Consider the following 20,850-nt stretch of genomic DNA (forward strand, 5'->3'; position numbering starts at 1 on the left):
GCAATTATTTTTTTAAATGTTTCGTGGGATCGACACTTCTATGAGAAGTATCACACTAGAAGACATTCACTCACATACAGCAGCAGCAGTGCAGGAGGGTCCTATCAGCACCCAGAGCAGCACAGCGAGTCACAGGAACCACTGGCTGGAGGCACAAAGGCCTTCAGCAGCGACTGGGGAAGCTTTCTGGATGCTTCACCTCTGTAATGCTCCAAAGTCCACAGCTGTTTTCAGACCAAGAGGTGCTCAGCCTCTTCGTTACAATTACAGCTCTCAGGATTCTGGAAAGCATTGCTCTGCTAAGAGAGAAGCAAAGTGTGGGCTCCCCAGCACAGCTTCCTGCTGTGTGCTACCATTGCCAGATTGTTCATGCTTTGAAATTACCATTCTCACTACCAGTCCCTGACTTGCTCATTTCACTGGAACAGAACAGGATTTTTCCTCCTGGAAGCAAATAGCAATGTCCTAAAGCATGTTGTTTTGGGCCATACTATTCAGAATTCTCACTCGATTTCGTTAAAATGTTATGCTGGCTGAAAATCCAAAACAAAGAAGAAACACAGAATATGGTCAGCAATAAAATAAAATAAGTTAGTAGAAGAACAGCACAACAGGACAGAACACATTCACAAATTATGGGATTCCTCCTCATCCATCCCATTAGCAGAGCGGGTTGCTGGCTTCCATCAGCACAGGGCAGACAAAACAACCAGAGCAAGTTGCCGTGGTACACATGAACATCCTCCTTTGCTCTTACTGCAGAGCACATGGGAACAGCTCTCTCCTGTACACAAGTAACACACATAATGTGGGGGGGAAGCAGATCATCTTCAGGCACTACATGATTCAAGGAATGATTACTATACAGAGCTGATTTGCAGCCTGTGAATGCATAAAGCCATTCCAGCTGTATCTCCCCCCCAAAAAAACTTCACTGCAGCCTCACAAGCCAGGCGTTTGCTTCAGATATTCCAGTCTGGTTGTAACTGCAAATTAATCCATGCTGCTTTGTTTCCCCCCTTAGGCTTCATGTTGCTCAGGAGACGGATGATTCACTGTGCCAGGCTCCCCTTCTGGCCTGTCCACAGCTCTCTGAGCTCCACTTTGCAGCCAAGGTCTCGCAGTGCAGCTTTGGCCACATCATCGCAGTCCTTGTGCGTTGCACGAGCTTCTGTTATCAGGTCCTCAGCTCCCATCTCTAAGATGGGCTGAGAATAGTCTCGGCTCCGGGAAACCAGGTTGCGGATCAGCATGCAAGCCTGTTTCTGAGAGAGAGGTAAATGAGAGAGATTAGCATCTGGGCAAGCAAATGTGAGATGTCACAGACAGCAACAAACTGTTTTCTAGAAGAATAAAACTCATAGAAAAAGTACGGTTGCTGTTTTACAATGAAGTTTATAAAAGACCACATGCTTCTGTAAGAAAGTTGCTGATGTTCCAACAGCACTCAGACAATAACAAGTACTTCTAAAATAATACTAAGACATAATGTTTCTTTGACAATGGACCCACCTTTTCATTCTCATGTATGCTTTTTCTTGTCACGTTCCTGCAGAAGCTTGAGGAAGCTTGAGCTGCTCTTTCACAGTATTTCCTACAAGCTGGCTCTAACAAAGCCTCCCTTATCCTGCTCTTTTGGGGGGGAACAGAAGTAATGCCTTCAATTGAAGCATGGCATTCTGCAGCCACCTGAATCTTAATTGATGTGGATTTGAAACTCAAACTAAGTTTTGCTCTGACCACATCCGGGTGGCAGGTATAGTTGTGTCATTTATATGCAGGACCCCCTACCTCTTTGTCAACAAAGCAGTGAACACAAACAACACCAATCTTGACTGAATAATCAAAAGGCAAATACCTGTACAGCCACTTCTCGTGGGTGTGCTTTCATAGCCTGAAGAGCTGCCAGTGCCCCTCCACCTTCCATGATGACGTTACAGTTCTCAGGTTTGCGCAATGCTAACACACACAGTGCTGCACAACCTTGCTCACAGATCTACAAGACAAAGAGCAAGCAGACACTGGTCATAAATGCTGCTTTAACAAAAGAACACTTCAAAAAGTCCAGAGTTCTGTTTTCCTGCTTGGGGACTTCTTTAATAAATAATACCATTAATAATAACAATCTTTAGTTTCTTCCTGAAACATCGTGCTTCTCTGATATGTAAAGCAAGTTTCATATGATAATTTACAACAGATTTAAAATAACTTCAGTAGGGGCTGACCTGCAGACCTGGAGGTATAAAACACTGTATCTACTCTGATACCAGTCTGATTCATGGACAAGAAAAAGCATAGCACAGTATATTTGAGTATACCTTTACATTTACACAAATATATGCCAAAGCATGCACTTACCCACTCCATATCACAGCTATGTTAAAGGTTCAGTGCATTGTTCATGTTATAAGAGTAAGTGTAATCATTTAACATGCATACATATCTGTGTATACTGTGTATACTGTATCTGTGTATACATGTATCTGCTCTCAGCATAAGCTGTTTACTACAAGTCAGAGCGAAGCTGTGGATTGCTCCTGCCTGTAATGACAAGACTCCTGCATTACACAGCCCAAAGCCCTCTGCTCCCACCTCTGTGGGACACCAGCATCAAGCAATTAGCTGCATACCTGAGGGTTGGCAAGGTGATGGCTTATAGCGAGCACAATAAGGTCGGTTCCACCAGCAGTAACTATGGCATCTTTCACATCGTCATTACCTGCAATGGCTCGGATGGCACTCAGCACCTGCTTCACCACATCCTGTGTTCATCAAGGAAAAGAACAGCTTAGAAAGCAGCAGGAAAAATTCTGTAGTGTTTTGAATCGCCTACAACATCCCCCAGCAACTCCACTCAGTTTTAATTCCCAGCTACAAGCTCCTCAGCAGTTCAGATGTCAGGTATGCTTTCTTGCGTACAAGGATCTTGTTCATTTGGCAGAGGTTTCCAAAGACATTTAAAGAATCAGTCAATCCTCTTGAACCTCTTCTAGCTGAATGGTAGAAAACCAGAAGCTCAGCTTTTCTGGGACCAAGCAGAACTCTGCTTGTGAGTGGGGAGGACAGAAGAAATAACCACAAGCATGGGGTTCAATTACACCATTATTAAATGACAGAGCACATACAGAACAAAGTTGCACATGAAGTTTTAAATAGAAGTAAATGGGATCAACACTTGGGTTGCAACACTAAATGGACCTAAAATTATGCGTTAAGGCTCCCTCAAAGCCAGGATTTGAAAGATCAACTCTGTTGCATTATTTTCAGTCCCCCAAGTACATTCCATATTACTCACTGGATGATCAATGCTGTCAGCCAGGAGAGAGACCATAAAATTTAAGCCCCCGAGGTCCACAATTTCTTGGCAGAATTCATTCCTGACAGAGAGGCGAGAAAGGGTGGCACACAGTTCACTGAGAACACTGCAGTTATCTGTGAATGCTGTGAAGGAGAGATGAAGGAGTATGAGCCAGGAGGCCTGCGAGCAGATTCAAGGTGCTGTACTTTTCTCCATTTAAAGAACAAACAAACAAAAAACAACACAGCACCCCAGGAAGCAGCTAATTCCCACTTAGATCTTACAACAGATTATCACAGATGGCATTCTGCTTGCTCTATATCTAGACAGGGAGAGTATCTTTCCTTGGGAGGAATGCAGCACCTCAGCAAGGACATTGTGTCTTAGTCCTGCACTGGGCTGTGAAGTACTTCCTAGACAGGCTGACAGATAGCTCTGTAACTGTCACCCCGGTCCTGCCAATAGCCTCCAGAGCATTCACTGTATTTCTTTCCTGGGGCACACTTCAAAGGAGTTAGACCACTTAAGTACCAGATTTCCAAACGATCTCTGCAGAGCTTCAAGTTACAAAGCACAGTTTTAGGATAAGAAAGCACAGATGATTCAAAACTAGGACCAACAGTCGTAGGGTGAATTTTACCTTTTGCAGCTTCGATGAGAACCCTTAAGCCATCATTTTCCAGCACGATCATTTTGGCATGATCATGAGCATGGCCAAAGGGCACACGGATGTCATCATCAAACGTCATGATCCTGAGAGCAGACGAGGCCGTTCGGACGACGTCAGCGCTGTCTCCATGCAGGACGATGGCTCCAGTCAGCAGTGGCAGAACCCCACCCTTCACAAAGTCCTGCCTATTCTGCTCGTGTTTCAGACAGGCGTGCCGAATGCATCGGATCCCAGCCAGCGTCATTTCAGCATCCTCCTTATATTCTCTCAGAGTTTGTAGCAGCAGATCCTGGCCGGCGGAGTCAAGTAGGTCTGGCTGCCCATCCAAGATGGCAGACAGAGTATTAAAGGCTTTCAGCAGTAAATTCCTGTCTCCTGAGGCCAACTGGCAGGCAGAGAATACCACAGGACAGGCACCATTCTGCCCTGCCAGGTAACGGAAAGCCAGCTGTTCTTTGCACTGGTCAGTGAAGATCACCAGCTGCTCAGCCATTTCAGTGAGATCAGAGTCAGCAACACATCTCCCAAGGGAATCTAAAGTCTGAAAAAGGAAAACGAGATTTACTTTTCAATCTGAGGTGTATAGGAGCAAGAGCAGTTTATTTTGGTCATTATAAATTAACTCATTTGAATATTTAAATTAATTGGACAAAGCTAAGAAACAGCTGGCTCAAAGAGCAGCGTTTTGTCTGCATAAAACCCACGGAGGAACTCCATACAGAAGGAGAAGTTACGCTTCATGATTCTCAGTCTGTTGCTTCAATGAGCAGTTAACCTCACGTCCAGAAGACAGCACAGAGTTGCAGCCTTACCTGCAGAACTTCATGCTTTTGCTTTTGCCCATTTTCAGAGGCCGGCTGCCGCACAGCTTTGATAATATTGCTTAAATCAACACCTACAAGGAAAAAGAGAAACAAGAAGAACATTCATTACGGGAGCTGAAGCAAAATCTGTGCAGAGAGCAAAGAGAAGCTGGCTGTAATGCAGATCAGTGCAGAAAACATCAAAGATTTGTCACCAGGAGATCGCACCCCAAATACACACCAATTAGGAACGGGAAAAAACCTCCATTTTGTTCATCAAGCCGCGTTTTGCAGTTTGACTAAGAGTCGTTTTTCGGCCATAACCTCTCCACAAAACCAGGCTTCCGTGCCCCACTTTACAAAGGCTTCGCCCCCCTGGAGGCCGTGCGGTACCTTGGGACTCGAACTGCTGCACCGCCTCCCTCACGGCCTCCTCGGGATCCATCTCGAACTCCGCGATGTTTTCCTGCACGGCCTCATCGAACGTTTCCTGCGCGATGTGTTTGGAGCCCATGGCAGCGCTGGAGGAAAGGCCGCAAACGGGCGGTGCGGTTTTTCCTCAACGCAGAAACGCTCGAAGCCGAAAACGCGTCGGGCTTTTTAACGGCTAAAGGCAAACGAGCGGAGATTTCCGAGCCCTAGCGCTGCGATGCGGAGCGGCCGGCCCCAAAGCCGGCTCAGCCGCTCGCTCTGTCCCCACAGAAGGCTCAGATCGCGGCTCAGCTCTGCTCGAGCTCCCGGTCCCACCCCGCAACCGCCGCGCCGCTCCCCGCCGCCCGCCTGACAAAGGGCCGCGGGCTGAGCCTGACCCTCCTCGGCCGCCGTACGCAGCCAGCCCCGCCCCCAACTCGAGGACGCACGCGTTAAAAAAGTCACCGCCGACCTCTGCCGGGCGAAGAAATGCGGAGCGAAAAAACTCCCGGGCGCTCCGAGTGCGCACGCGCACGCTACCGCCATGCTCCCGCATCGGGTCGAGCGCTCTGCGCAGGCGCACTGAGGGAGCGAACAGCCGCGCCGCAGCGGGTGCAGGACCCCGTGCTCCCGCTCTGCTACTCCTCGTCCCCTCCCGCGCTGCCCGCCCCCGGCCCGCACCTTCGCTGTCAGTTCCGCGCCGTCCCTCAGCCGCGCTGCGTCCGCACCGCGCCTGCGCCGCGCACGCGTGGGAAAGGAGGGCGGGAGCGGGGCAGCGCAGGGGCCGCTGGGAAATCCCCGTACGACGGGGCGGCTGCTGCAGCGCGGCGGGGCGCCGCCTCAGCGGGGGCAGGGCCGGCTGGGGCGGGGCGGGCCGGGCCTCCCGCCGAGCGAAGGGTCGGAGCGCGGGAGGTGCCGCCGTTCCCCTCGTGCCGGGCCGCCCGGTGCCGGGCGAGCGGAGCTTTGTGGTGTTTCGCTGCAGGGAAGATGGCCTCGCGGCGGATCACGCGGGAGACGTTCGATGCTGCGGTGCAGGACAAAGTGAAGCGGTACCGCGCGGAGCGGGGCGGGGCGGCGCGAGAGGCGATGCGGCGCTTCAAAGGTAACGGGAGGCGAGGCGGGGAGCTGCGCTGCTGTGCTGCCAAAAAACGGCCGGGTTTTGGGGCTGACGGCTCGGCGTGGCCGCCGATGTTTTAAAACGGAGGGCAAATATCGGGTAAAAACCGAATTTCAGACAAAAGAAATCGTGTGTGAGCCGGTTGAAGGACGACTGTGCCGGGGCTGCTGGGCCGGGCCTTTGCAGCCTCGGAGGCTTTGTGTGTTTTTTGTGGTGAAATCTGTGGTGAATGGGCGCGAAACGCGTCCTCCTGTCTTCTAAAGCTCCTGTTGGAGAGGTGTAGAAAAATGGCGTGGGTTCCATCTGCAGGAGGCAGAGAGCTTTAAAGTGAGATCTCTTCTGCTCGAGTCGTATCTTAAACAAACGACTTAATTTTGGTTCGATTTTTTTTTTTTTTTTTTTTTTTTTTCCTCCGAGCATCTTTTGCCTTCTAAACATAAGTACTGGAATGGGGATTCCTGGGTTCTGTACAGGAAATTCCATCATTTCTGCCGTTATTGTCAGCCTGGTTGTTGTGTTTGTAGCAGATATCATATGCTGTTCTGCTGTGGAATTCTGACACTGGGTGTGAGAACAGAACGTGAATGTTCTGATCCTTTTACACAGAGAAATCCCTGTGTGAGCATTATGTACGTTGAAATCTTCCTGGGTAGGAAGTAGGGAGTGGGAAAGAAAGAAGCTTTATGGCAGAACTTGTGTTTCAGACTTAATAAATTGCTTTGTAATGTCTCCATAGGCTTTTTTAATCATTCAGTGCTTTCTGCTGTTATGAATTGTTTAATGCATCCAGGAAAACACATCAGTGTGTTTCTGTCATTGCAGCTCATTCAAGGCCAGTCCCAAGACCGAGATATGAGGACAGCTTTCATGATGATGGAAGATACGACGATGCCCAGCACCATTCACACGATGACTGGATTGAGAACCCTAGAGATGAGTATCCAGGACCTTCTTACAGATCTGCAAGCCCTCTCATAAGGAAAGCTAACTACTACCATGAACAGTTTGGCCACCCGGCATCTCATGACCGGGAATACGGGCACCCAGCTGCACGGGACCGGGAGTACGGGCGGCCGGCTTCTCATGGCCGGGAATATGGGCACCCCCTGCCTCGGGACCGGGAGTACGGGGGCCTGGCTTCTCATGATCAGGACTACGGACATCCTGACTCTTGGGAAGCTGCTGGACCACATGAAACTGACTTTAGTTCTTCAGATATTTTAGGTGATTTTAGATCACCTGGACTCATGGAAGATGAATACGGCAACGTGGAAAGTCAGGAGTATGATGTAGACTTTGGAATTCAATCTGACAGTGAGTTCCGACCCCCCATACGGAGGGGCAGCATTGGCAGGGGAAGAGCCCTGCGAGGGAGGCGTATTACAAGGGGCACTGCTAAAGCTAAATTATTCAAAGGAGACATCAAAACCCCTCTAAAGAAATGGAACGCTAAAAAACCGCAGCCAGGCCCTGATCAGAAGCCAACTGCGCAACCTGATCAAATGCCAGAAACTGCTGACCGACCCAACCAGAGGCCGGTGGCTGTTCAGCACCCCAATCAGAAGCTGCCTCCACAACCTAATCAAAGGCCAGCTATAGCAACCCCGAGGCCCATTCTCAGGCTCCCGAAGCCTGCACATGTTTTCAGAAATCTCAATTTTGAGCTTGTGGATAAGTCTGACATTTTTTCAACGTTTGGAATACAAATCATAAAATGGGCTGGATTTCACACAATAAAAAACGATGCGGAATTTTCTCGACTCTTTGGAGCTCTCTTTGAGCTGGAGACAGAAACGTGTGCAAAAATGCTTGCTTCGTTCAAATGCTCCTTAAAGCCAGAACACAGAGATTATTGTTTCTTTACTATCAAGAGTTTACAACATGCTGCTTTGAAAACTCCCAAGGTGGACAATGAGTTTTTAAATATGCTGTTGGACAAGGGTGCTGTGAAAACAAAGAACTGCTTCTTTGAAATAATAAAACCTTTTGATAAATACATAATGAGGCTACAAGACCGCCTGCTAAAGGGTGTCACGCCTCTGCTTATGGCCTGCAATGCTTATGAATTAAGCATTAAGACAAACGGTTTTGGTAACCCCAGAGAAATGGCAAGTGCTTTTGAGACCACTGTTTCTCTTTGTCGTAAGTCTTTAGCGCTTCTGGGTCAGACCTTTGCATTAGCATCTGTTTTCAGGCAAGAGAAAATACTGGAAGCTGTAGGGCTACAGGAAATGGCTCCAGCACCAACCCTGTTCCCAAACTTTGATGATTCAACATTGTTTGGAAGAGAATACATTGAGAACTTAAAGGCTTGGTTGGAGAAAAGTGGATATCCAATTCAGATGAAAAAAGCTGAAGCAGAGTCCACAGTGCAGCTTAAAAAACCCTCTCCTGACACAAAAGTTAAAAGTGAGTGAGTCATTGTAAGATTCTTTGCAGTATGTGATTTCTTTATTTGTCAGTAGTATGTTGTCTTGTTGCTACAGCTTTACTAGTTCACAAATAACAAATTGTGAGAATTCCATGTAAATCACAGGCAGCGCTGGGGCAGTTAATGCTGTCTGCTGTAGCTATCGCTTTCTGCTCTGTGCCTGCTTGTGCAGATGAAAGCATGTCTCCTTCCTGCCCTCTCCCACTTCACCTCTAGGGTTTTCACCTGTGCACCTCACGACCTCATCTGCCCTACCCACCAACTTGTTACTTTGGGGATGGAGAGGCTGGGACCTATGTTGCTGCCTGCGTTATGGGAGAAGTGTTTGCATAGAGAAGTCAGAGATGTTACTGTTATGGTTTTATCAGCTGCAGGCGTGTCTTTAGAGTTGTTGATGTGACTGCATTTTATTTTTTCCTACAGTCCCACAGCGAGCTGATCGGGAAATTGTAGAAACAATTGAACAGCTCGTGAATAGCATTGTTTCAGGAACCTTGTCTGCCAAAGAGAGAAATGCTCAAAAGAACTGTCCTGAATATTGGTAGGTGTGTTTGAACAGTATGCCCTAATACTGCCTTGCTCTGCTCCACTGAAGCTATTTGGAATATATTTCATGAAATCCCGTATTTCATTCAGTGGATGTAAGATTGAAGCCTATAGTATATGTAGTTAAATTGTTTGAAAATGTTTCTGCAGCCTCTTGTCCTCCCTGGTAGCCCTGGAAATTGTCTTCTTGCTTTTGTTTTAGTAGAGCACGTTCTGGTTGGTCTGTCAGTAATGACTGTACTGATCCAAGTATGATATATTCAAATCAATTTACCTGTACAAGGTGAAAGTAAATAAATGCAGTTAATGTATAGTCATGTAACAGACTTATGGGTGCAGTGTTTTACAAATAATGTTGGAAAATCAAAGGTGAGGCACTTACTGTTAATACAACAGTATCTCTGCATGTGTGAATCGCAGCATGGCTGATTAATTACTAGCCAAATGATTTATGTCAAAACCCTCCATCATTTATTTGTTTGGCCTACTTTATTGCTTTAGAAATGGAGTTGCCTTAGTGGCTAGTGTATAACCCTGGAAAAAAAGATCAATTACTACTAAGTTTCTGATCTGAGAATTTGAGATGAGTTGTGCTTTTGGCTTAGGCTTTTGTTTTATGTATATGATTTTATTTAGGTTCTTGTCTGATGAAGATAGTCTAGAATACAAATATTACAGACTGAAGTTGTCAGAGGTGCAAAGAAAGACATCGTCAGGAAAGGAAGCAGGTGGTGAGGGCAGAACGCTAGAAGAGTCTGCCACAGAATCAGTCAGGGCCATGTTGTATGCCAGGAAAGTCGCAAGTATTAAGAGAAGGCTATTCAAAAGGAAAAGGACTGGAGTTACTGCACAGCGTGGAATTCGAGGAAGGAAGGTGAGGAGAACGACCATAGGGACACAGACTTTGCTTTCAGCTGGTACAGTGCTGAAACACCAAGACAAGCATCTTCAAGAGTCAGTCCAGTCAGAGCCTTCTGTATCAGAAACCACCACGTCTGAGAATTCTTCTTCTCTTGATCCCTCATCCTCACAATGTGGCACCAGTTCAGAGGTCCCTCTGCCATCAGAAGGAAGGGTGGATTCAGAGGATTTACTGGCACCGCCTGAACTTTTCTCATCGTTGCCCTGTCAGTTTCCTGATGGTAAGTGACAATTCAAGATTAGATTTTAAATACTAAATTATTTGGGAAAAGAATTTCGTAGGATGTTCTGCTGGAAATTCTAATGACATTTGTTCAACTAAAGTAGATAGTTCTGAACTGTATTGTGATCTTCCAGCAATGCAGATTTTTGCATGAAGCTGTGGATAATGAGTGATCTGTTTCCTGCAGTGGATGCTAAAACGATGGAGACAGCTGAGAAGCTTGCCAAGTTTGTTGCTCAGGTAGGACCAGAAATTGAGCAGTTCAGCATAGACAACAGTGCGGATAACCCAGACCTCTGGTGAGTAACCTGGGCTTTTATCTGTATCAAAATCAAAAGCCTAAGTTATCTGCTTGCATCTCGAAACAGTGTTCTGTCAAAGTATTTTATGTCTTGTTGTGTTTTTCATTTAAATGAGGCTTTGCTCACTAGTGGCTTAAGTGCTCTAGTGTAAATCAGTAGAGGTGTTCCACTTTTGGTACTTTGCCAACAGCGGTGGAGCCCTGTGATCTCTTCTGCCTCCCTCAGAATCAGCTAACCTATTTCTATACGCTCCATGTGACTGGAACTTGGAGGAGCTGGATTCTTTCCTAGGGTTTGCTGCTTCCCTTTTGTGTGATCTGAAGGCAGCTTTTTGCCTTAGTTTCACATCTGTATAATGAAGATCACTGCATTGAATTCTTTACAGTACAGTTTAGGAGCTGCACTCTGTAAGAATTAAGGAGAATGATTGCAGTACTTGGCACGTGAGAGGAATTATGTGATTCTTCAGAAACATACCTGGAATGACCAGAGATTTATTTGAAGTATCTTGCTTCCAGAAAATGTTCCTGATAATATTTTCGCTGTAATTTTTGTCCAGGTTTCTACAGGATCGAAACAGTTCTGCTTTCAAGTTCTACCGCATGAAGGTCTATGAGTTATGTCCCTCTATTAACTTCAGTGACGTGAAAGAAGCAAATGATGCTGGGGAAGATGCTAAACCTGAAGAGAGAAATGTGGATATTTCGGAGGAGGAGGAGGAGGAAGAAGAAGAAGAGGAGGAAGACAATGAGGAGGAAGCTGAGTTTGAGGAGGATATTTCCCGACCTTTGGAAGAAATGGAGCAAGCTGAGGAGGGAGAAGATGATGATATCTCAGCAGGTAGAAGTGTGGAAAACCTTGCTGAAGAGATGATTTCCAAAACAGGAGAGGAAATTTCAACAGGTGAAACACAGCTTGCTGCATCATCTGATGGTGCTATACCAAATCTGTCAACACAGGCATCAGCTCCTGCCACTGGAACCCTATTTCCCCGCAAGAGAATCAGCAGCAAGTCTCTGAAAGTTGGTATGATTCCTGCGTCTAAAAGGATATGCCTCATAGAAGAACCAAAAGGTGAGTGTGACTTGTGAGGTATTTTGAACATGTGGGTACAGAATTTGTGTATTATATGTACTTTATTACTGATTGTCCATGAAAGAATTACATTTCTGCAATAGAAAAATAAGTTCAGTTTTCACTGGAGATGACAAAGGCAGAACAGAGTAAATGGTGTAACAGTTTTTGTATTGTGGCACAATAGCAGAGTTTGCTTTGAGGTTACCTGCATCAAACGTCGCTCCTCAGATGATGATCTCTTAAGTATATGGGAATGCTGCCTTCCCTCTGCAGCTTAAAGAAAAGAAACACAGTCGTCACTTTCGCGGGTTTCAGCTCATCAGTGTGAGACGGGTTTGACAGACTGAAATACAGCACTGAGCACACTTGGAATGTTTGACTGTTCCACATATATTTAGGGCTGGATTGGCCTGTCAGATTCTGTCAGTACAGCCACAGTGGTGGAGGGGGGTCATGGTATCTGAGAACTGAGAGATAAAGAGCTTAAAACCGATCGTATGTGCCTTACAGCTACTTTAACAATGTCTTTTCTCTGTGTAATGATTTCTATTGGTGAAGGTTGTCATTTGTGATATGAAAGTGATATAAAATAACCTCATTTCAGTCCAGAAGTGAAAGATCTGAAGTCCTTAATATATTCATCAGTGTATTGTTGCTGGCAAGGTGTGTATGAAACTAAACATGAGTGCACTTAATTTTTTTTGGTTGCTGAGGTGGGATGTGTGTGAACTGTCTTTCTGTTTGGTTTGTTTTTGTTCTGATACTTCTTAATTCTGATCCTTGAGAAGAGTCCCAATTGATCATGTACTTTCTGAGTTCTGTATTAAAATGTGGTTTTCTATACAGCTGATTCTTGTCTTTGATTTGACTTGCAGTTCATGAACCTGTCAGAATTGCTTATGATAGACCTCGTGGCTGCCCCGTTACAAAGAAGAAGAAGGTAAAGCACTCTTCTGGTTTGCATTTCATTCTGGGAATCTGAAAGTCAGCTGTGCCTAAGGGAGACAGCCTCTGACAACTAAATGTTTTATGATTAAAAGACTATTGAGCAGCTGTGTGTTAATCTATAAAAAAAATAAAAATTAAAGAAATGACAGCATTGCTGTCTGGAAAGTATTATTTTTCAAAACTGAAAAATAGCAGCAGCAACTTGTTTGATGCAGTGATAGGGATTCAGTAGTCAGATCATTCAGTGTTTGCTACTAAAAAACAGAACTGCATTTTAAAATATGAAAGTATACTCTATCATAATGTAATGAAGCAGTTTCAGAACCTGAAATATATTTGCTAATTTACTTAATTTTTACAAACTAGTAAGACACATACTTACTCTTAGGTAGGCTTTTTCTGTGTGGCTTCAGGGAGTATCTTTGTTTTTCTGCTTTTTTTTTTTTTTTTTCCTCTCCACAGAAACCAAAAGATTTAGAATTTTCACACAAGAAACTGACAAACAGAAATGTAGGTTTCCAGATGCTTCAGAAGATGGGCTGGCAAGAAGGACATGGCCTGGGTACACGAGGAAAAGGAATCAGAGAGCCTGTAAAAGTGTATGTAATGGGAACAAACTGCAGAAATCTGGCAGCTGTGGAACAGGCTGGGATCCTAGTAGTAACTATTTCTATCTTAACCTTCCTTGATGTGGCCAATTCCGTGTTTTGTTTCCTTCTTGATGTGGTCTTTGGCCTCAGCAAAGTAGAGCGTGCAGACTTCACGCGTTTTTCTGGCCAGGCTGAGCACAGTCTGGTCTGGAAGTTGGCTGTTCCTTGCTGTGCACTTTGACATCACTGACGTTGCAGTGTGAATGCTGCAGTGTGCGGACGCTTTCAAAAGATATATGGGTTCCCCTATTATTCAGGAGATGTTTTTGTTTGGTATATTTAGTTGTTTTTTTTTAATACCTGCTATCTTGGGGATCTCCTTGCCAACATGCTAGGTATGTAAGATATAAATAGACTCTGGGAATATCATACACAGTACTCCCTAGGTGTAGGCAACAAAATTATTTTCACTGTAAATATGTGATTCATTCCATTGCATGCTGAAAGAGGTAAGTGCATCCACCAGAAGGTAAGTGTGCTTCTTCCTTTAAAATGTGCTTCTGTTTTTGAATCTTCACTTTGTCTTTTAAAGTTGCTGTATCCTGTGTCTACTGCTGAAGAATGGATATCAACTCCCTGACTGAATAAGGAGGCAGAATCAATTTATTTGTCTCTGAACCCATATGCCAAGCTTTCTAGTCCATACATGGAATTTGTGGGTTAATGTTCTCTTCATGCCTTTGACAGTACTGGTCATTTTAGTTGGTGGCATACTTCCAGTTGTTTGCTTTCTCTTTTTGTTATGGTTCCCTGTGGTCCAGTGGCAATTACTGTATTTTTTTCCATTGATCTTTCATCTGCAACAATTGGACAGTGAGAAAGCAGCTGACCTCTCCTCCAGCTCTGTTGTGCTCACATGTGTCATAACCTTGGGTTCTTAACCTCAAAACTTGTTGGGACCAAATATATCATCAACATTTTCATTTTTATAGCTCCTGGCACAAGTCTTGCTGCACAGCTAATAATAAGCTATTTAATTGTATTTGGTCTGATAGTTAACCCCTCATATTCTAAAAATATTTGTCCATCTCTAAGAACCATGTTTTTAGTATGTGAAAATACTGTTTTCCAGTTTGAGTCCGTTACTTTATCACCCATAAAGTGATTTAGAGTAGTGAAGGTTTGTTTTTCTTAGAAAAACTTGTTGATCTTTTCTGTAGAGGTAAGTCAAGTCCATATCATTGATTGTTTTCATGGTGTCCACCTCTCTTTACTTTCCAGTCAAAGTCATTCTTTGGAAAATACTTCAAGTTCATCTCAGTGAGAATGAAACCACTGCAACTTAATGTTTTACTTTCCTGTTGTTTTGTTACAGTGCAGAGTGCTTGGGTTTTTGTTCCATGTGGTTAACCTGTAGCCTTCACTCTTGCCTCACCTTTTAAAGCTACCGACTCTTCTGCTGATGGCTTGTTTAAAAGTCGGCATGCTGTCTCTCAGCAAAAGGTGATGGATTAGCAGTGGTAGACGCTCCGATTCCAGTGTAGCACTTACATCAAACAGCGTGTGACACGTTTCTATCAAAGTAATATATTCAGTTACATCAGTTGTCACACAGTGGAACTTGGGGCTCTTTTTTATTGGAGAAGCTTAAGGCTTTTCTTCGAAAGGCTGCTAGGGCAATTCATATTTTTGTTGCTGTAAAAGGTGTATGAATTGAGAGGTGACCCCTCAAGGAAATGATGGCTATAAATGTTTTGAATGGAGTTTCATACCAATCTTATGTTGCTCTTCCCTATCTGGAGAACTTAGTTGCCACAACTGTGTATCTGACCAGTTCAAAAGAAAAAAACAGTATTCAGGATTTGTAACGTGGACTGTAAAGTGGAATTTGCTTGTTAGAGTCTGGGAATATTCTTCTGCAATTGTACAACGACCTGCTTGGCTGAAGTGGACCTGTTATTACAGAATTTAGATAAGAACCATTTTTCTTTATTCTACGTAAGGTTCTCAGATTAATTTTAGTACATGGGTCAAAAAGTTTTTCCAACTTCATGTAATGAAATCTTTAATGGGTAATAGTAATATGATGAACCCAGAGGATAAAACTGGCACAGAGGATCACTCCTGTGGCAGAATTTTCACTAATCTTAGCTTTGTAATGTCTGTATTCTATATGTAAAGCTAGAGAAAGATGTTTTTGTTAACCACTTGTATCTCCACATTCTTGTGGGTCATCTGCTCCCGTCTACTTCCAGGACAGAATGCTGTTTTGATAGTGTTGAGGCCTGTCTGCTCCTGTTGGCATGTTTGGGTGAAGAGAAGGAAGTTAACTCTTATTTTATATTTTACCTGAAAGGTCAGGAGCTCTGGGTTTTGGCTGTGATGTCTGTCATGCAAGACTTTAGCTTGCTTTGGGTACTAGAAATTTCAAGCAAGCAGCACTATGTTCCCTTGGTAAAAATTTCATCTTTCATCCAGGGTTCTGTGATGTTTCCTACTTATTCCTCAAAGTCTCTGACTTCTGTCACTTTTGAAATGTAAGAAACAAGGCAATTTTTGCCATCCTTTCAGCAGGTGATCTTATCTACTCCAAGGAAAGCGGTTAATGTAAAAGTCCATGTAAGAATTTGATCTGTTAGGTAACTCATCTTCACTGTTCCCTCAGTATCATAGGAGTGGTTTCTTCTAGTGGGTGTTTGCATGTGTAATGGGAGGTGGGAATTGTTTTACAGTTGATGGCAGATGCTGAGTCTCTGCTCCCCTTCTCCCCTACGCGAAGCAGAGTTACTTTTCCCTCAGGTTGTGTCTGTTGGAAGGTACTGTTTAGATCTCTTCTGCACGTTGTCCAATGTAACAGAAACAGTATATTCTAACTATTCATTTTACTCCCTAGGGGTGCTACCTCTGCAGGGGAGGGCTTGGGTGTTGCAGGGGAAGAAAATAAAGAAGATGCATTTGATGTTTTCCGTCAAAGAATGATACAAATGTACAGGCAGAAAAGAGCAAGTAAATAGGTATGTGCAATGGACAAGTCTGGTTTGTGAATTCCTGCAAACATTAAAATACCAGGTTTTTAAAGTCTTCTTTTACCAAGAAAATATTGTTTCCATGAGTATATCTGGCTTCTTAACATTTCATGAAAACCCAGACCTACCCTGAGCTGCTGAATTACCCCAAATATTACTTTCTAGGTGTGACATAAGAGACTTGCTCATTAGCAAGAGCACGGATATGCAAAGGCTGCTGTGTGAAAGTCTTCGGCAGAGAGTGCCAGTATGAAGAACACTTTGTTCTGTAGTAGTGGATTTGAACGCTTATATTACTATTTTCCAAGATTAATGTTAGTCTTGTATTTAATTGTGCAAGCTAACAACTTGGATGTTATCTTCTGAGGGAGAAACAACTGGTTTTGTTCTTGGAAGTGCCAGTTTTCCTCTGTCTTAGGCCACGTTTGCCTGTTTTGCAATGAGGCAGCTTACTACCAACTGAAAAAGCAACGTTACCATTGTGACTAGCCTGCTTTGGCTCTGTTCCTTTTGGAAGCCAAGAACCTTCTCAAACTAAAAACTTATTACCAGGCAGATCAGTTTATACTTTGCTACATTTTGTTGATGGGCTCATCTTCTCATCTGCTTTTCAAGTCTCCTTTCCTCCACATACCAGTTTCAAGAAGAATCTGTACCCACCTGCTTATTTTATATAGGATTCTATACTTGAAGTGTAGGATGAATAAGTAAGTTCAATTGAGTCTGAGAATGCTAAAATCTTCCTTGGAAACACTGGCTGCTAAGGCTTTCCATTGTAGCAAACAAGCAGTGCATATTTTATATGTACTTTTTGATTTTACACAAGTTTGCAACTCTTGTTCAACAAATTCTTGAATAATAGCTTTCCTACTCAAGGAAGTTTAAGCCATGACCAGGTGTGATTTGTGTGTTTGCAGAAAATACTGAAGAAGATACTTGGAAATCAAATAATCAAAAGTCATCTGGAAGTGGATCATCAGTTTTGTAAGACCATCAGTTTAGAGAGTAATTTCTGTTTCTATTAAATATTGGGTTTGCAGAAGTTTTCATTGAAAAACCCCATGCAATAAGACAAAAAGCTTGTAATTCTGAGGGACTATTTCAGATGAGAGAGAAGACTGGATTAACCTACTCTGCTTCAACAAAAAGCAATTCCTAACTTCTTGGTGAAGCAGCTCTGAAGACATGAAAGATTTAGCAGTGTTACCACAAATAAACATTCAAAGTCTGATCATTCATCTTTTTCAGACAAGCACATCAACAAGAGCTCTGTGACTGGATTACTGAAAGTGGCAGAATGTAATGCACTTTTTTAACATACTTCTCCATCTTTACCTTCCTAAAATTAGTTAAAAGTCTTCACTTGAATGTTACGGTACCAAAACCTACTTCACTGAAGTTCTCTTTAAAGAGTTCATCTTGAGCTGATGCATGTTTTGCTTATTAGGAGTGAGTGCTGTCTTGCTGATGTTCTCATCCTGCATCATGCTTCTTTACAGAGCAAAGAGCTTGTGCACTCCACCATAGTGTAGCAGCACCTCAAGCTCCTAACTGACAAATACACAAGAAAATGTGCTCTTCAGTTACAAACATGCCTGTGTCTGCTGTTTAAAGAACATTATATACTCTCCATTTAAAAACCCTGCTGGTTGAAAGGGAGTTTATTTGTTTTCATTCTGTAGCAACAAACTTTTTCTGGCCTGTAACAATCATCATGAATGCAAGTTTTTTCTTTATGGTATGGGTTTGTGAAACTAAAAGAAACAGTGTCATGTTTTGGTGTAATTTTCTGATCACTGTTTTAGTTGCTCTGAAGCACACTAATCACTAAATAAAACCATAATGGCAGGTATAGAAAAATACCACGTTGCTAGTTCTGTTTTTCCATGGGCATCACATGTCTTCACCTTTACGTTAACAAGAAGCTGAAGCATGAAGACCATAAATACACATAAGTTTATCTGGTTATCACATTTGTTTAAAGACATTTGATGGTCTGGAGATTTCTGTAGGCTTTACTTTACCTGGAGATGCTTTAAATCCATAAATGTTTTGTACCTGCCTTAAAAGTCATCAGTTACGGTGTTTGGTGGTACCTGTTAAGTTCCCAACTGGGTGTATTCTTCACTGCCTCTCTTCTGTGCCTGGTTAGCAGTTATGTAATCTAAAACTTTGAGCCTATTGAAAAGGAGAGTTATCAGTCACTGTCTGTTTTACAGTGACAGTCTGGAACTAATGTTGTTGGCTTCTGAATTATTTCTCAAAAGGGATTAGTTTTTCTTTTAGTTCCATTGATGAAGCTGCCAGTTTTTCTGTTCACAATTTTTTATTTCCTTGCAAGCTTCCAGTTAACCTCTTCTTTAACATTTACATTTTGGTAGCGTTCTTGATTATGTGTTGCACTACTTGCAGAAAGGCACAAGGCAGTGTCGTTTCACACTGGATTGAAATCCAGTCTCTCACCCTAGGTCAGCATTCTGCGCTGCTCTGATTTAACCCGAGTTTGTTGGCCATAGTCCCATTTGGGGTGCCTTTGCTAAACACCTACTTGCTCAATCTGGGAAAACTCTTGGTATCCAGACTGGAAAATGGTACCTTCCTTTCTGATTGCGGTTCAATTTAGAGTACAATGCTGTCTTGAAACTAAAAGTGAACATTGGGAAAATCTTAATCTGCTACTCTGGATGGCTGTAGTCATAGTATGGTCTATCTTTCTTGTGCCAAACTTTAATTTTGGACAAGACATCAACAGAGCAGTATTGGTGCTGAGATTCCAGTGTTGCTCTCACGTGAGTTACTATTTGCCACTTTTATCTTGTGTTACCAAGAGATGACCTTATGCTCCTTTTGCAAAAGGAATTTCCTTTTATTTTGACCTGCTTTTGCAGGCAGCTCTGATTTGAAAATTTAAATATGTACATATGAAACATTTGTTATGCAGATACATTGCCTTGTTGAAAGTTTACTAGCTTCTTTTCTGTTATTTTAGTTCCAGGCTCTCTTCCATGAAGACTGCAAGCTTCAGTGAACATTTTAACTAACTTCAGTGGTGTGTCTACTGTCTTTTGGTTGTTTTTTTTTTATTATTTTGTTTTGTTGTTTTTGGGTTTTTTTGCTTGTTTGTTTTGCCATTAATCTTGCAGAGCAATTTGCTAGTTTCTGTTCCATGCAAATTGGCAGTAGCATTTAGCTAGTAACATTAGATGCTGATGTTATTGGGTAACTGACGTTTCCTTTCAGTGTAAGTAAAACTGTTAGCATTGTTAATCTTTTAATATCTGCAATAAATATAGAACTAAACACTATATGGTTTAAATGTTTTGCTTGTGAGTTTGGCCGTTTGTAAGAGATGTGCATCATTTTTGGCACTAACAAGTGGAATTGAGATTATGCAGTGTTATATTAATGTAAAGCAGGATTTTAGTGTGTGAGGGAAGGAAGGTCCCTCTGTTTCTGTGCTGCTAAAAGCTTCTGTTGAGAACAGCCACGAAATCATTTCTTAGTTACTTCTTCACGTGGCTTCCAGTGTATTAAACCCATACACAACAGTGTTACTCTCCACATGAATGCCAGAACCATTGTGCTCCAGTTAGAATGCCAGTTTTACTTTTTATTCGCAGTCATTTCCAGTTTTCTTCATGTACTGACTTTAAGACAGCAAAACTTTCTGCATATATGTGTGGTTTATGGTTGCCTTTAAATTTGAATTCCTTTTTTAGATGGGATATGAGGAGAAAAAAAACGCAGCAAACTGAAATTTAACAATTGTGCAGCCACGTTCTAATGAGAGGTGAAGTGCACGTATTTATTTGCTAAGGATACAGGCTGAGTCTCCTGTCCCTTGCTTTTACACTGACACCTATGGCAAGATTTACTAGACATGCTTGAGTCCCAGCTCTGCCTTTTTCCTCTTTTTTTTTCTCCTTTCCCTTTAAACACTTACTACATGTGTAAGGACCTGGTTCTAGAAGAAGGGATGTTTGCTCTCATCAGAGAGGAATGAGGAGATCCCTATTTTGGGGGAGGTGTTTTAACAGAGTAAAGAACTGTAGTCACTAATACACCATTTGGAGTAATTGTGTTGAAATCATATGAGGGTTTTTTTTGTTTGCTTGTTTTGTCTCTGAGGCTTTTCTTTGTTGTAACACCAGTTATGTTTTTCCTATTTATTGTTTGTTTTTTTGACAACACTACATCATCCTTAGTGTGAACACTTCATCTGTGCCGAGATGTTCCTTCTCAAAATCAATGTACGGTACTTTTTTCCTATTCCATTTTGCTTTAAAGTTCATCATGATGTATCATGCTAAAAAAAAGAAAAGTCTGGATTCAGAAATTCAAATGTTATTTGTTTGGATTGTTTTCTATGCTACGAACAGGTATATTTTCTAATTAAAAATAAATTCTTCAAAGTTCTGTACCATCCTTCTTTCTGCATATCTCAGTGGCCAATCACAACCAGACTGTAGATTTGAGCAGTAATGAAC

The 20,850-nt window shown here is 42.9% G+C and overlaps 2 protein-coding genes across 9 annotated transcripts; one reads left to right on the forward strand and one right to left on the reverse strand.

Moving 5' to 3' along the window:
* Positions 1 to 565: 565 nt before the first annotated feature.
* Positions 566 to 5,989, reverse strand: ARMC6 (armadillo repeat containing 6). 2 transcript variants are annotated; one of them, XM_085211530.1, is made up of 8 exons: positions 5,864 to 5,989; positions 5,165 to 5,292; positions 4,781 to 4,863; positions 3,939 to 4,509; positions 3,296 to 3,441; positions 2,631 to 2,762; positions 1,859 to 1,996; positions 566 to 1,265 (listed from the first exon to the last, which is right to left on the reverse strand). In XM_085211530.1, exons 2-8 carry the CDS (start codon positions 5,283 to 5,285, stop codon positions 1,053 to 1,055), a joined length of 1,404 nt encoding a protein of 467 aa, XP_085067656.1. In that variant the 5' UTR covers positions 5,286 to 5,292; positions 5,864 to 5,989; the 3' UTR covers positions 566 to 1,052. The 2 variants fall into 2 exon arrangements, with proteins under 2 accessions (XP_085067656.1, XP_085067655.1); XM_085211529.1 differs by having other exon boundaries at positions 5,165 to 5,378; positions 5,864 to 5,973.
* Positions 5,754 to 20,783, forward strand: SUGP2 (SURP and G-patch domain containing 2). 7 transcript variants are annotated; one of them, XM_010725034.4, is made up of 10 exons: positions 5,755 to 6,284; positions 7,122 to 8,708; positions 9,154 to 9,271; positions 9,913 to 10,418; positions 10,608 to 10,719; positions 11,282 to 11,796; positions 12,675 to 12,739; positions 13,210 to 13,346; positions 16,231 to 16,351; positions 16,529 to 20,783. In XM_010725034.4, the coding sequence occupies exons 1-9, from the start codon at positions 6,170 to 6,172 to the stop codon at positions 16,349 to 16,351; spliced, it is 3,276 nt and encodes a 1,091-aa protein (XP_010723336.2). In that variant the 5' UTR covers positions 5,755 to 6,169; the 3' UTR covers positions 16,529 to 20,783. The 7 variants fall into 7 exon arrangements, 6 of the variants coding, with proteins under 6 accessions (XP_010723341.2, XP_010723336.2, XP_010723340.2 ...); XM_010725036.4 differs by having other exon boundaries at positions 5,756 to 6,284; positions 17,281 to 20,783; XM_010725037.4 differs by having other exon boundaries at positions 5,756 to 6,284; positions 19,353 to 20,783.
* Positions 20,784 to 20,850: the final 67 nt, after the last annotated feature.

Source organism: Meleagris gallopavo, chromosome 30, assembly GCF_905368555.1.
Source record: "Meleagris gallopavo chromosome 30, MGAL_WU_HG_1.1, whole genome shotgun sequence".
NCBI lineage: Eukaryota > Metazoa > Chordata > Aves > Galliformes > Phasianidae > Meleagris > Meleagris gallopavo.

Excerpts from the sequence above, each read along its gene's own strand:
- ARMC6 (XM_085211530.1), bottom strand. The coding sequence starts at position 5,285 with ATGGGCTCCAAACACATCGCGCAGGAAACGTTCGATGAGGCCGTGCAG. Across the intron at positions 1,997-2,630 it reads ATCACCTTGCCAACCCTCAG|ATCTGTGAGCAAGGTTGTGC; the intron begins GTATGCAGCTAA and ends TTTGTCTTGTAG. Across the intron at positions 1,266-1,858 it reads CACGAGAAGTGGCTGTACAG|AAACAGGCTTGCATGCTGAT; the intron begins GTATTTGCCTTT and ends CCTCTCTCTCAG.
- SUGP2 (XM_019610078.3), top strand. The coding sequence starts at position 6,170 with ATGGCCTCGCGGCGGATCACGCGGGAGACGTTCGATGCTGCGGTGCAG. Across the intron at positions 9,272-9,912 it reads AAGAACTGTCCTGAATATTG|GTTCTTGTCTGATGAAGATA; the intron begins GTAGGTGTGTTT and ends GATTTTATTTAG. Across the intron at positions 11,797-12,674 it reads CCTCATAGAAGAACCAAAAG|TTCATGAACCTGTCAGAATT; the intron begins GTGAGTGTGACT and ends TTTGACTTGCAG.